At 43.0% G+C, this 14,291-nt stretch overlaps 1 protein-coding gene across 1 annotated transcript; it reads left to right on the top strand.

Annotated features, from left to right (window-relative positions):
- The first annotated feature begins 3,467 nt into the window (after positions 1-3,467).
- On the top strand, positions 3,468-14,291 carry naglu (N-acetylglucosaminidase, alpha). Its single transcript, XM_035145396.2, has 6 exons — positions 3,468-4,010; positions 8,291-8,438; positions 9,027-9,173; positions 10,486-10,571; positions 11,178-11,434; positions 11,660-14,291. Exons 1-6 carry the CDS (start codon positions 3,598-3,600, stop codon positions 12,862-12,864), a joined length of 2,256 nt encoding a protein of 751 aa, XP_035001287.2. The 5' UTR covers positions 3,468-3,597; the 3' UTR covers positions 12,865-14,291.

Raw genomic sequence — 14,291 nt, 5'->3', positions numbered from 1 at the left:
CTAACCTTGGACGGATGGAGGTTGTCAGGCAGAGGGTCATGTCAGCCTCAGGCTGCAGTCCTGACCATGTAAATGTGTATTTAAAGACATTTAAATTTGTGAAAAAATAATTGTTTAGAAAAAAAAAATTTGTCTAATCAACCAAAAATTTCGCGACCCCCTTGAAGTACCTCCGCGGACCCCCTAGGGGTCGCGGACCCCCTGTTGAAGACCTCAATCAATCAATCAATCAAATTTTATTTGTATAGCCCATATTCACAAATCACAATTTGTCTCATAGGGCTTTACACATCAATAACACCTTTGGTCCCGTTCATGCAGACTCCGGTGGATGTTAGTGACATATCTTCATTTGTGTACCTTTGTGTCATCAGGTGTTCCAGGCCTTTAATTGCAATAGCGTTACAAGCCGAACCTGAGGGTACACTGAGGCCAAAGGTAAATCTGACTGTCTACTGGCTTGTATGGCAGCACTATGAAAGCCATGTAGCCCGCTCAGTAGACCATTACCTCTGTGCCTTTTTAAACTAACAAGGTGTGACATCCTCTGCCCTTAAGACCTCTGGTATATACAAGGCCTGTTTGAGGGTCTCAGTCCCACGTCTTAGAGAGGCTGGAATGGGGCGTCAGGGCGTAACCGAGTCCCAACAGGAGTTTGATAGCAGTTAAGAGTGTGGAACACTGCATAAACAGTGAGAGTGGGAGCAAGATACATATTTGGGTTGCAAGCCTGTCACAGATCAATCACGAATATGAGAGGAATTTGTGTGTCTGTGTGGGCGTGTATGAGTGCGTCACAGAGGTGTGTAATGACGGTTGATCACCTGAACCTACGATGTGATGAAATGCCCAAGGGGAATTTCATCACATCTTGAACAAACATAAAGTATGTGTATGTTTTTCTTGAACATGATATCTTAAGATCAGCTTGAGGGTATGTCCTTGGTACAAACTGTCACTTGGGCTCAAAGATGAAAGGATTAGATTTTGGTACCTGGGGGTTAAAGGTCAAGGTCACAGTGACCTCATGTTACTGTGAATGTGACATAGTAGGACTGCCCGTAGGGAATTTCATTACATCTGGCCTTACATGAGCATGATTTCAAATTTAGCTAGAAGTCTAATTAACTAACTCTGCCAACTCTACAAATGAAGTTCTTTTTACTTTGATCATCAGAGTGAAAGTAGTCATGTAATGTAAAGGTGACTGAGGTTGCCCCATCCTAGGTGGTGGCTCCCAGAGTGAACAACTCTCCTAAAGGCTGCTGCTAAAGTTTGAACAAAATGGAAAACCAAAGGATATGGTGCTGTTTGCAGGGACCTACAGATATTTGATGGTCCCTATGTAACATTGAGAGCTGACTGACCTCAGATCATCTCATGGAGGATGATTAAATCTTCTTATATGATAACTGGTTTGTCAGATCATACCTCAGCCTCATTGTTTGCAAATGCTCAACAAAATGGCTTAGTTGTCCTATGAATAAAAACTAGCATTTGGGGATGTGGATGAGTTTGAAAAGCAACCCAAGAAATGAATTGCAGCAACATTAAGATGGGTAACTGGTTTTAATGTTGTGGCAATTGGTATACATTTTTTATTCAGGGTAACATAACCCCTTACAACTATTAGGGTGTATATGTGAAGGGTTTTTCCTTTATTGGCACATTTTCCCAAAAGTCAAGAAAAGAGAGTATGGGGCAACAGGAATGACAGCCAGGAGTGTGTTGGCTGCTCCCCTGGTCCCTTTCCCCAACCTGTGAAGTACATTTTAGCGGTGGAAGAAAAGGTTGTTCCTCCACTGGTGTGGTTTGAGCCATAGCTCCTCCTGGTTCCGTTGCCCTGGAAGGTGGTTGGCAGGATGGGGTTCTCGCCAACCACTTATCCAAAACACGTAGGTCAACAGTGCACTTCCTTGAGTCCTGAAAAATGCAACCACCCTGTTAAGACAGACACCCTGAAGTCTGTCTTAAGAGCGGATGTTGAGAAAAATCAAGTACTGGGTTTATATGCCCCATGAAATGAAAAATGTATTTACTAGTTTAATATGCCTGTGTTAATTGTTCATTTATCTCTTGTTATACATTTTGTATATCATAGCCTTGCCCCTCTTTCTGTAAAACAGGTACAACTATATGATGACTCATCCTGCACTCAGAGGCATTTATTAATTTATGTCCCATGGAAATGCACTGCCAGTGTTGGATGTTGGCTGCAGGTCTTGATCATCCTGCCTGATTCAGCAGTTAATCAGCAGGTGTAGGTGGTGGAGAGACGTTCTTGACAGAGCAGGCTGTTGTCATGACTTTCTATGTTGAGCTGCTACTGTCAAAACTGGGTTAGGGGCATGACACACATTCAGCTCCATACACTAAACATAAATCAATTATCTGCAACTCTTCCCTCCATAGCTTCATGTTCTCACTGCACACGCTTAAAGGTTCAGTGTGTGGGATTTAGTGACATCTAGTGGTGAAGTTGCATGTTGCAGCTGAATACTCCTCACCTCACCATCTGCTTCCAAACACGAAAGAGAACCTGTGGTAGCCTTCAGTTTTCATAAAAACTAAAAACGTGTTTAGTTTGTCCACTTTGTTTACAATTAAGAGGAAACACACTAATAAAAACATCAATAGGATTATTTTATATTCAATAACGCAATAACTATACGTACACATGCGCAATAACTATACATACACATGCGCAATAACTATACATACACATGCGCAATAACTATACATACACATGCGCACCTATACATACACATGCGCAATAACTATACATACACATGCGCAATAACTATACATACACATGCGCAATAACTATACATACACATGTGCAATAACTATACATACACATGCGCAATAACTTTACATACACATGCGCAATACCTATACATACACATGTGCAATAACTATACATACACATGCGCAATAACTATACATACACATGTGCAATAACTATACATTCACATGCGCAATAACTTTACATACACATGTGCACAATCTTACATAACATGCGCAATAACTATACATACACATGTGCAATAACTATACATTCACATGCGCAATAACTTTACATACACATGCGCAATAACTATACATACACATGTGCAATAACTATACATACACATGGTTCAATACTATTCAAACACACTCCATACAGTTAGTTATTACATCATTTGCAACAGATGTCACACTGCACCTTTGAATGTATATAGTTGTAGTATTGTATTGTCTTTTTAAGCTCTTTCTATCTTGCTTTTATTTTATTTTAACCGTTGCACTGCTGAGCTGACTTGTCTCTTGTTGTCCAACGCCTTTCTTTGAACTGGTGACCCTGTGTTAACTTGCATATGACAAATACAACTTGAAACATATGATGACAACAGGAGAAGCAATGTCCTCTTCCTGAAACATAGTGTTACAGAATAGCCTCTTCTGATTGGTCGGGAGTTCCGATGGAGGCAGCTGTTCTCTCTCTCCGATTGGCCGGCGGTGTTTCAGTGAACCCAGGCTTCCTGGTTGTTTGCGATTGGAGAAATCACAGTAGTTTTTGAACGGTGGGAAAGTTTGGCTCTGAGATCTGCGATCACAATGTCGCTGAGCAGCAGCTGCAGCCTGGCGCTGCTCGTGCTTTTCTCTCTTCACCTGGCCGCACAGGGGCGGTTCACCGCTCTGGACCACATCAGACCCAAAGCCAGCGACAAGGCGCAGGGGCGAGCGGTGGTGGGGCTGCTGAAGCGGCTGCTCGGGGACAGGTCCACGGAGTTCATCGTGTCCGTCAACAGGAGCCTGTCCAACGACAGCCTGGACGTGTGCGAGCTCAGGTCCACGAGGAACAACAAGGTGGTGGCCACGGGCAGCAGCGGAGTGGCCGTGGCCTCTGGCATCTACAACTACCTCAAGTACTTCTGCAGCTGCCATGTTTCCTGGTCCGGTGACCAGCTGGATCTGCCCCGTCCTCTGCCGAGGCTCAGCGGCGTCCAGCGCATCAGCACCCCGCACAGGTCAGTGAGCCCCAGTGGGCATTACTGACACACAGGTCTGTGGTCTACAGACACAGGTCAGTGAGCCCCAGTGGGCATTACTGACACACAGGTCTGTGGTCTACAGACACAGGTCAGTGAGCCCCAGTGGGCATTACTGACACACAGGTCTGTGGTCTACAGACACAGGTCAGTGAGCCCCAGTGGGCATTACTGACACACAGGTCTATGGTCTACAGACACAGGTCAGTGAGCCCCAGTGGGCATTACTGACACACAGGTCTATGGTCTACAGACACAGGTCAGTGAGCCCCAGTGAGAAACAGGTCCACCGTTTAAAGAAGCATCATCATCAGCTCCGTGATTCAGCTCCATCCCTTTTCATGAACGCAGCTTATTTCACCAGGACAGCAATGAGACAGATGATGGTTGGCTGAGTGACTGTCAGTGACTGTCAGTGACTGTCAGTGACTGTCAGTAGCTGCTGAATTTACCAAAGGACATTTCCACTTAGTGTGTGAAGTAATATTCCACAAGAGTACCCAATACTTAGTCATTAGACCAAAACAAAGTTTTTCTTCAGGATCATAAGTGTTTTTAAAGAATGAATAGTAAGTAGGCTTCACTTGTATTATTGTGCTCAAGTATAATGTAGTTGTACTTTTGTTGCTGTGGTTATTCGTTACTTTACCTTTTACTATATCTCTCAAGTCAAGATTTGACTGAAGTCAGTGCTCAGCTTGAATCTGTAAAGTTAAAACCCTCAAACCAAGTCCGGTGTAGTCACAGACTCAGACCTTAACTTTAACAGCCACATTAACACAATTACAAAATCATCTAATTACCACCTCAAGGACATATAGAGGATTAAAGGACTAATGTCTCAGCAGGATTTGGCAAAACGTCTCCATCCATTTATCTTAAGAATAACTTGACTTGTTATGGTGTGTTTACAGGTCCCTCAGAAAAATTTATCAGAAAGCTGCAGTTAATTCAGAATGCTGCTGCTCGAGTCCTCACTAACACCAAGCAAGTGGCTCATGTCCCTCCAGTTCTCAGATCTTTACACTGGCTGTCTGTCTGTCAAAGAATCAACTTCAAAATCCTATTGAGAGACCCCTCAGGTCGTCTGGATCAGCTTTCTGTCCCCAGAGTCAAAACCAAACATGGAGAAGCAGCATTCAGTTTGCATGCTCCACATTTATGGAACAAGCTCCCAGAGACCTGTAAGTTCGCCGCAAATCTTAATTCTTCTAAATCACTGCTGAAGACTTTCCTGTTTGCCACGGCCTTTTATTAAATCATACAATTACTCATTTCTTAAACTGCACTGTTATTTTTACTCGTTTATTTCTTATTCTATTTATTTTATATTTAACTCTTTTAATTTGTATTTAAATGCTTTTTCCTATTGAATTGCCTTGTTGTGCTGTACAAATAAACTTGCCTTGCCTAAACATGTGATCAGCTTAAAAATATGAAACTAGCCAATAGCACATAAAGAAGTTACAATGATTCACTGTGACCAGGTGTTGAGGTGTTGCTCCTATTGAAATAATAGATCTTCCACCCTTGTTGTCAGGTGGATGTTGGAGTTTAGCTGAGGCCAATAAGCAATAAAATCATGAGCAGGTTGTCAGACTGTGATTCGCATCATTTGGAAAATGACCGAAGTCAAAAGCAGATGAAGAGCGTGATTGCTTTGTGAATATTTTCTTTTGTGTTGCCTGTGTGTAGAATTCATTAACGGGGGCCATTTTACTGACGTCAGCAAAACGGCTTCTTTGAAAATGCCGCTGTGGCAGAGCCATGCATACTCCTCACAGTCGCAGTCACAGGATGTCACCTTGTTCCAATTAGTTACTGAACGATCGGTTGTACTGAAAGTCCCAGACGTGCTGATGTAGTTCATGTATTTTATCAGCTGCACACATCTCAAAATCTGTGATGTTTCTGTGCTGCCTGCAAATGACACCGGAAGTATTTTAATGACAAATCAAGCTGTGTGAATAGGACTGCTGGGGTTTGTCTATGTTATGGAATTCCATGATGGCAGTATGGCATGTAACCTCGAGCCCCCTCCTCTGCAACGCGGCACCTAAAAAACCACGGCGGCATGACAAATGGGGCATTGTCACACATTATTTATTATTGTTTACTCTGAGCACTATGGACACTTGGACCATGGACGGGCCCTTTAAAGGAACATTCGTTTCAATTATCTGTTGTGCATTATCCCTGCATCAGCTCACTGCAGTTATGTCATGTGCACAGTCATTGGACTGAAAAAGCCACGGCACACATGGGACCGTTTGTTTTCCCATGACTTTGGGTCACAGTTCCAAGCTTTAATCATTTATATAGAGCAGATACCAAAGTTTGGGATGACACCTCCACTTCCAAACTGTTGAAAAAGGTGCTTTTTGAAATGTCATTTAAAATACAGTTTATGTTGTTAAGTAATATGCACATTGTAAATACACTGAAATATGCAAGTAAAGAGCAGTGCGTCAACTCAGTAGTGTTTGTCACTTTGAGTATGTGGGGGAATTTTTATGATCTCTCTGTTGGATTTTAACACACAGTGCATTTCATAAATATACAGACAGTGAGACTTTTTCCATTGTTTTGTCTTCACACTTCTGCGCATTGGATTTAAAATAAAACAGTTACGATAAGGTGAATCAGGGTTTAAGTGTGTTTAAGGTTAGTTTAAAGTCAGCACTTACTCTAACCCTCAGTTCATCATTTCATTTATAGTCCCACGTTGAGTAAGTAACTAAAAATAATCTAATCAATGTACTTGTACTAATCATGTACTTGTGCACTGTACACAATACAGTGTACAAGTACAACAATGTTTTCATATAACTGTTCTCGCAGGCTGACTGGAGCTCCTTTAATAGACCTGTTATTGGGAACTGACTGTTACTTGTTTTGTTTACAAAGTTGGTCTCAGAACATGCACAGGAACGGCCATTAGAGGCAAAAGTCAACGGATGAGTAGAGCTGGGTTATAGCGTTATTGGCAGGGGGAACTCTCCATGAAGCGTATCATACAAACTCACAGACACTGTGGCTGGAGCCTTCAGGAACTTGAATTAGGGAGTGCATGTGACTAGTTTGCTGTGTGAGCAGGACAGTGATATCTGGGCATGACTAATATTCAATTCTATTTCATTCAATTTCAATTTTATTTGTATAGCACCAAATCACAACGTAGATTATTGCAAGGGACTTAACATGATAAGATATTCAATTATATATGTCATTCAAACTTCAAAACACAACCAAATAGTACGTTTTAATGAATTAACTGAACGCTATAAAACACTGGATGGCTGCTAATTTCTTACAGCTAAATGCTGAATGCCCTTTGCTTTTTGATGAAATCATCCAGAAGAAGAAAAGCAAACTGCAGACCAACATGTTAAATGTTTTAATTCGCCCCAGTTTTTTCCAACCTCCCATTCCCTCCCTTTTCACCTGCCTTAGTAAAACATCCAACATTTTATTGCTATACTCACTGATCTCTGACCCAGCTCAATATAGTTGCTGGTTACAATACAACAGGACAGACACAACAACACTAAACACAACAGAAATATGTGTTGTGATTTTTGTGGTTCATAAAATATCACCAGATACAAGCCCTTTTTAGACATTAACTCCGAAGAATGTCGGCAGAATTGGGGCCTGACTTTCTCCAGAGTTTTCCTTTTACACAAGAACAACTCAGCAGGAGCTTCAGACACATTCACAAAAACACAGAAATCTCCGGAGCGTTCAGGTAAGAGGTGACACAGCAGGCAGGCAGGGGCAGGACCTAAAACAAGTGATCTAGGCAGGACCTCTGTCATGTGTTAGAAACGTCATGAGCATGCCCTCTCGCTCCAGAGGATCTCCTGTGTTCTCACATCGGCTTATTCAGACATTCTCCTGAGGTTTTGCTAGGGTACTGGCCGGAGAAAGTCCGTAGAAGGTCTGGAGGCACTCACTTGAATACAGCCCCTCTTTAAACATCTGGAGATTCTCCGGAGTTCAGCGCAGGTCTGAAAGCAGCTAGATGAGATGTAGATGCTTTGCATGTGACATACATGAGAGGCTCAAACAGGATCTAGGTGCCACACTGACATATACACCTAAAGGGTATAGGCAACTTTTCACAACTGCTTGAATTAAAGGATGTCAATTTCGGCCTAATGCTAACAAGGCTTGATTTTCCTTGTTTCCACCTGTTTTGTATTTGATTACCTTGCATGCCGGGATAATAAACAATATATTTGTGTGTTTGTCTCTAGATTCCGGTATTACCAGAATGTCTGCACTTTTAGCTATTCCACTGTGTGGTGGGACTGGTCGAGATGGGAACGAGAGATTGACTGGATGGCACTCAATGGGATCAATCTGCCGCTGGCGTTCACTGGTCAAGAAGCCCTGTGGCAAGAGGTTAGAGCAAACCTGTTCACCTGAAACTGGGTACATTCTTAACTTAGTCTACACTAAAGCACAGGAACACAGTTAAATCAGCTCGTAGTATTTGGGTCTGCTCCATTATTGGCTCCTTAAAATCTAGATTTAAATATACTTAATATGTTTTGGAATAGATTTAACAAATATTTTTTAGCTTTTTATAATTATCATGCTTGGCAGTTAGGTGCTTGACATTGAATCAGGAGTTTTGTAGATGATTTCCACACTCTAGTTTTGTAGTAAGTTCAACAACATTGATGAATTGTCTGTTGATCTCTGATATGTGTAGCAGCATGTGAACATCAGCTTATTGGGTGTTGTGGAGTAGAGTGGGTCGTCCACTAAGCAGAAGGTTGGAGGTTCGATTACCAGCTCCTCCAGTCTGAATGCCGAAATTTCCCTGGGGCAGATGCTTAACCCCAAATTCTGTGCTGACAGTGTGTGATAGAAAAATATCACTATATGAGTGTGTGTGTGTGTGTGGTTTGTGTTCTGAGTACTCGATAAGACTAGAAAAGCACTATATAAATACAATCCATTTACTAACTTCTGATGTACTTCTAGGTTTACCGTGCTCTTGGACTAAACCAGTCGGAGGTTGAAGAGTTCTTCTCTGGCCCGGCGTTTCTTGCCTGGAACCGAATGGGAAACATGTTCAAGTTTGGTGGGCCTCTGCCGCAGTCCTGGCACGTGAACCAGCTCTACCTCCAAGTACTGAAACCTCCATACTTGTTAACACAGTTTAAAGCTAATAACGGCACAATCACAACACCCACTTCTGATTGAGAATTATTGACCAATCTGTGAATGGTGGCTTCAGTTTGAACAGTTAAAACTATTGTGACGAGTTTTTGAAGCGACCTTTTCAAATTGAAATGAAAAATAAAGTAATATATGCGTTGTTACCTATTAACAGTTGTTGCATTTCTTAAAGGGCCTATATGGGCAGTACTTTATTTGAAGTATTGATTCATAAGGTGTATTTCTAGTCTTAAGTATCAAAGACCATCATGCTTCTCTGTGGAGCTCAGCCAATCAGAGGCTCTGAGCGTCCCCTCTGACTGTTGTGACACACAGCCAGGCAAGTCACAGGTAACAGATTGTAGCCCACTTCTGTAACTTAGTAAGACCCACCTGTAAATGCAAATAGCGACAGTCGGTTAGCACTGAAATGAGCTGAACAGATGGACAAATCTGGACTCAAATGCTCAGACTGGATCGTCTGTGTTGGTGCTGTCTGTCCAAAGTGTCTCAGAGTCCATTATGAGTCCAGGTCCAATGCAGGAGCGGTGGAGCCACCTCACTCATGTCAGTTTGTTTAAAGGCCAACAAGGGGACGACAGCAGAAGCATTGTATGACGGCAGAATCCGAGACCGTCCCCAACATCAGGGTGAAGGCAGTGATTGGGCATCACAGACAGCAAGTGGACAGTGGAATAGAATTTTGAGAATTGCAATTGAGAAGGCCTGCAGGCAAGAGGCTGAGAGGCTGGCCACGTTAAGGCGAGCGCTTGGAGGGAGCGTCTACCGGCAGCAGCATGACCGGATCGTATATACTGGGATAATGGCGGATATATGCTTTTCCTGGGCAGCAGCTGTAAAGGCCTTGTCCTTTTTTCAGAGCTCCGATTCCTGAACGGTGTGTCCAGGTGGGCCATACTGGGGGCACGGCTGAGGGCGGTGACATCACATAGTTGTGGGAGTCGTGACGCCTTGTTTCAAGACACAATTATTATGATCTATTTGCATTTATTGGTGGTTTAAGCACTTTGATACTCAGGGTATTACTATCACATGGACCTGCTGTACAATCAGAAGCACTCAGAGAAAACAACAATATGGAACCTTTAAATTTCAGTTTATTACAAGTTGCGTCTTGTGTTTGTAGTTCTGGCAGCTCTTCCTACTGTACTCAACAAAAAAGGTGTTAATACCTATAGGCAGTGATGAAATGCAGATTAGTACGTTTCACTTGAGCTGTGTTGAAATGAATCTCCTCACATGACATTTTCTTTCTGTGCAGTTTAGAATCTTGGAGCGCATGAGATCATTTGGCATGACTCCTGTGCTGCCGGCCTTCTCTGGGAACATCCCCAAGGGAATCCTCAGGTCATTGATCTTTATGTTCAAGCATTTCACCCTTACACACTTTTCTGCATAATGTACAACATATTAAAGCCTCATCAACACTGGATTTTTGAGGCTGATACCAGTAGTGATAATAGATTAAACATAAAAAAATAAACATTCAAGACATGTCTTTAAATAGTTGTGACCAAATGTTTATTGAGTGAAACATTTTACATTTATTTATTTTACTTGAAGTTAATGAGCCGAATGAATGAAAGGCCACATAGGTTGTTAGCATGCTTCAAAGTTCTTTTTTTATTGTTCTGTATGCAGTGACTGGCCATGTGTGTCAGCTGGCTTTTTTAATTCTTCACACGACTACTGCAGTTCATGTGAAAGCAGCACCATGGAGACACTGTCTGAAAGTGTGCACTGGTATCATCAGGCTTTTAAACCTGCCTCTGATTGTGGCAATTAGGGATAGGTAGGTTGGAACCTAGTTATTTTTGTACAAACGTATACCGTGGCGTTAAGGACACTTTAAAGAAAATAAAGTTTGAACTCGACCAGACACACATTTCTCTCTAAGTGCATGATTCAAAGTCAAAGCCTTTGAATCACTGATCACTGTTCTTTGTATTTCAGGTTGTATCCAGCAGCAAACGTAACCAGACTGGGGCCTTGGTCTCATTTCAACTGCAGCTTCTCATGCTCCTATATGTTAGACCCTCGGGACCCACTGTTCCTCCGGATTGGGTCCCTCTATCTGTCCCAGGTGGTGAAGCAGTTTGGGACGGATCACATTTACAACACTGACACCTTCAATGAGATGACTCCTCCGTCCTCTGACCCCACCTACCTGTCAGCAGTCAGTCGCTCTGTCTTTGCCTCAATGACTGCAGGTGAGTGCGTGGACGACTGACATCCTGTTCATTGTGAGCCTTAAACCTGATACTGCCCATATGTTCTCCGAATGCTGATATTTTGGGATACAAGTACACTGCTTAGTGTATCCCACTACAGTAGTGCACTACTTCGATGACCCTCAGATGACCTGTTGTGATTTTCAGGCATGTTTGAGAATTGTCCTTCTCTTGTCCCTCATCCAAACCTCATTTTCTCCCCAGTTGATCCTCGAGCAATTTGGCTGATGCAAGGCTGGCTCTTCTTCAGTGATGCAGCATTCTGGAAGCCAGCCCAGATTCAGGCCCTACTACACGGAGTGCCCCTTGGACGAATGATCGTGCTCGACCTGTTTGCCGAAACGGAACCAATTTTCTCCTACACTGAGTCCTTCTATGGACAGCCATTTATCTGGTGCATGCTGCATAATTTTGGTGGTAACAATGGTTTCTTTGGTACAGTTGAAAGCATCAACTCAGGGCCCTTTAAAGCCTTGCATTTCCCAAACTCCACTCTCGTGGGCTTAGGAATGACACCAGAGGGCATAGAGCAAAATCCTGTGATGTATGAGTTGATGAGCGAGCTGGCTTGGCGCAAAGAGCCGGTCAACTTGTCCAAGTGGGTATCACTGTATGCAATACGCCGTTACGGCAGCACAGACGAACACCTAACCGCTGCATGGGTGCGCCTGTTCGCCAGTGTCTATAACTGCACCGTGCCACATTACCGAAACCACAACCACAGCCCGCTGGTGCGCAGGCCTTCCTTTCACATGAATTCTGACCTTTGGTATGACCGGGCAGACTTGTTTAAAGCCTGGAAACTGATTTTAGAGGTCGCTCCTTCTCTCATGTCCAAGGAAACCTTCCGGTACGACCTTGTGGATGTGACTCGGCAGGTCCTGCAAGACCTGACAACAACCTATTATCAAGATATCATAACTGCCTTCAAGAACCAAAAGCTGCCAGATCTGCTGACTGCAGGCGGCGTGCTGATCTATGACCTCCTGCCTGAGCTCAGTCATTTGCTGAATAGTGATCGCAATTTCCTGTTAGGGACGTGGTTGGAGAGTGCACGATCCTTAGCCCTGGATGAGAGGGAGGCACAGCTCTATGACATGAATGCCAGAAACCAGCTCACATTGTGGGGTCCCAGTGGTGAGATCCTGGACTACGCCAGTAAAGAGTGGGGAGGGCTCATGGAAGACTACTACGCCCAGCGCTGGGGGCTGTTTGTCCATATGCTAGTCGAGTGTCTGGACAGTGGTCGACCATTCAAGCAGGACGCCTTCAACCAGGCAGTTTTCCAGGTAGAAAAGGGATTCATTTACAACCGCAGGAGGTACCCGACCAAGCCTCAGGGAGACACGTACAAGATCGCTCACAGGATCTTCCTCAAGTACTACCCACAGGCCTTAAAGAGGCTATAGTGAGCACAGACTACACTGTGGAAAAAAAACTGGCCTCATTTCACAGCAAGAAGAATGTTTTCCTCCACCTCCGGTTCTACATGGCTGTCCCAAAACATTTTGATGTGGAAAATCTAACGGCCTGAATTCACAGGAACAGTGTGTTTTACATGTGTACTATAACTATTGTATGAGAAAAGTGTCTCACACTAATCGTATATGCACCCATGCCTTATAACAGAGGAGAGTAGAAATGAAAAGTTGAGGTAATGAGTTACTGAGTTAGAGACGATCGTGTATTCATGTGCATTGGTGCGTGTACCTGTGGGTGCATGCATCTATTGATGCCTTTTGATTCACCAAAACTTAAAGAAATATTCAGTATTTTTTTTTTTTAAACATGGACATTGTATTTTACAGAATGGATATTATTTGTGTGTGTGTGATCTTTGGTGGCTCAGACTAGATGAGGGCTATCTAAATTTGTAGTAGATACACCTATCACATAGCCGACACATAATAAACAGACACACACATGTCTGCAGGTGAATGTTACCGTTAAGCAGCATGTCTTTGGCTGGTGGCAGGAAGCACACACACCAAGCACACACAGGGAGAACATGCAAACAGAACCACCCTGCTCCACAGTGACACTTCAGTGAGCTGTCGATGTGTGCTTTCACTTTGGATAGGCCCCCTCTGCCTGCACTCTTTGTAAGCTCTTTGCCCAGCTTACAATGTGTAACCAACCAGGTCCCAACACTAGCTAGACAGATATGAATCTGATATCATTGTCTGATCTGGCTCTCAGAAAGACAGCAGATTGAACTATTACTTTAAATCACACATCCTACACTGCGACTACAGGTAGCATGTGGGTATCAAAATGCTTGTTACCTGTCAGTATGACGTGAATCTGAATATTGTGTCTTATTCTGAGCAAAGTGACCGTCACGAACAAATGGGTCAGTAGCAGTTACCAGTCAATTGGGATGTTTTTGATCTTGCTCACATGGTCAGTAAGTCTGGGACAGAGTTGGTGTAAAGGTTTCATTGTAACTTACTATTTTGTTGTGCCCAGATGGCTTCTCCCTTTTAAAGATATATTTTTGTATGAACATCTATAGGTGTTAAACTGAGGCACATCACATGTACGACAACAACATCTGAAGAATGTTATTTTTGTTTTTATTTTGGAACACTCAAATGTAGCACACCCCTTTTGTGACGCATTCAGCTGTACTTCAGGATCATTTTTAATGTTATGGGAGAATGGCGATGTCACTACATGAGCACGGCTGAAATTCATAATATGCCAACAAACATCCATGTTGCACAGTATTAGTTTGTGTGTTGCATATATTGTATTTTTGTATTTTGATTAATTCAATTGTTGTTATCCTTCAACTCAGGCATGTCATTAAAGTCTTCAGGCTAAGTGACTAATA

This window comes from Hippoglossus stenolepis, chromosome 21 (genome assembly GCF_022539355.2).
Source record: "Hippoglossus stenolepis isolate QCI-W04-F060 chromosome 21, HSTE1.2, whole genome shotgun sequence".
Classification (NCBI taxonomy): Eukaryota; Metazoa; Chordata; class Actinopteri; order Pleuronectiformes; family Pleuronectidae; genus Hippoglossus; species Hippoglossus stenolepis.
This window is presented reverse-complemented; position numbering and strand designations above follow the sequence as displayed.

Coding starts and splice junctions, on each gene's coding strand:
- naglu (XM_035145396.2), top strand. CDS start 3,598: ATGTCGCTGAGCAGCAGCTGCAGCCTGGCGCTGCTCGTGCTTTTCTCT. Junction 4,011..8,290: donor CGCATCAGCACCCCGCACAG/GTCAGTGAGCCC, acceptor GTTTGTCTCTAG/ATTCCGGTATTACCAGAATG. Junction 11,435..11,659: donor CTTTGCCTCAATGACTGCAG/GTGAGTGCGTGG, acceptor TTTTCTCCCCAG/TTGATCCTCGAGCAATTTGG.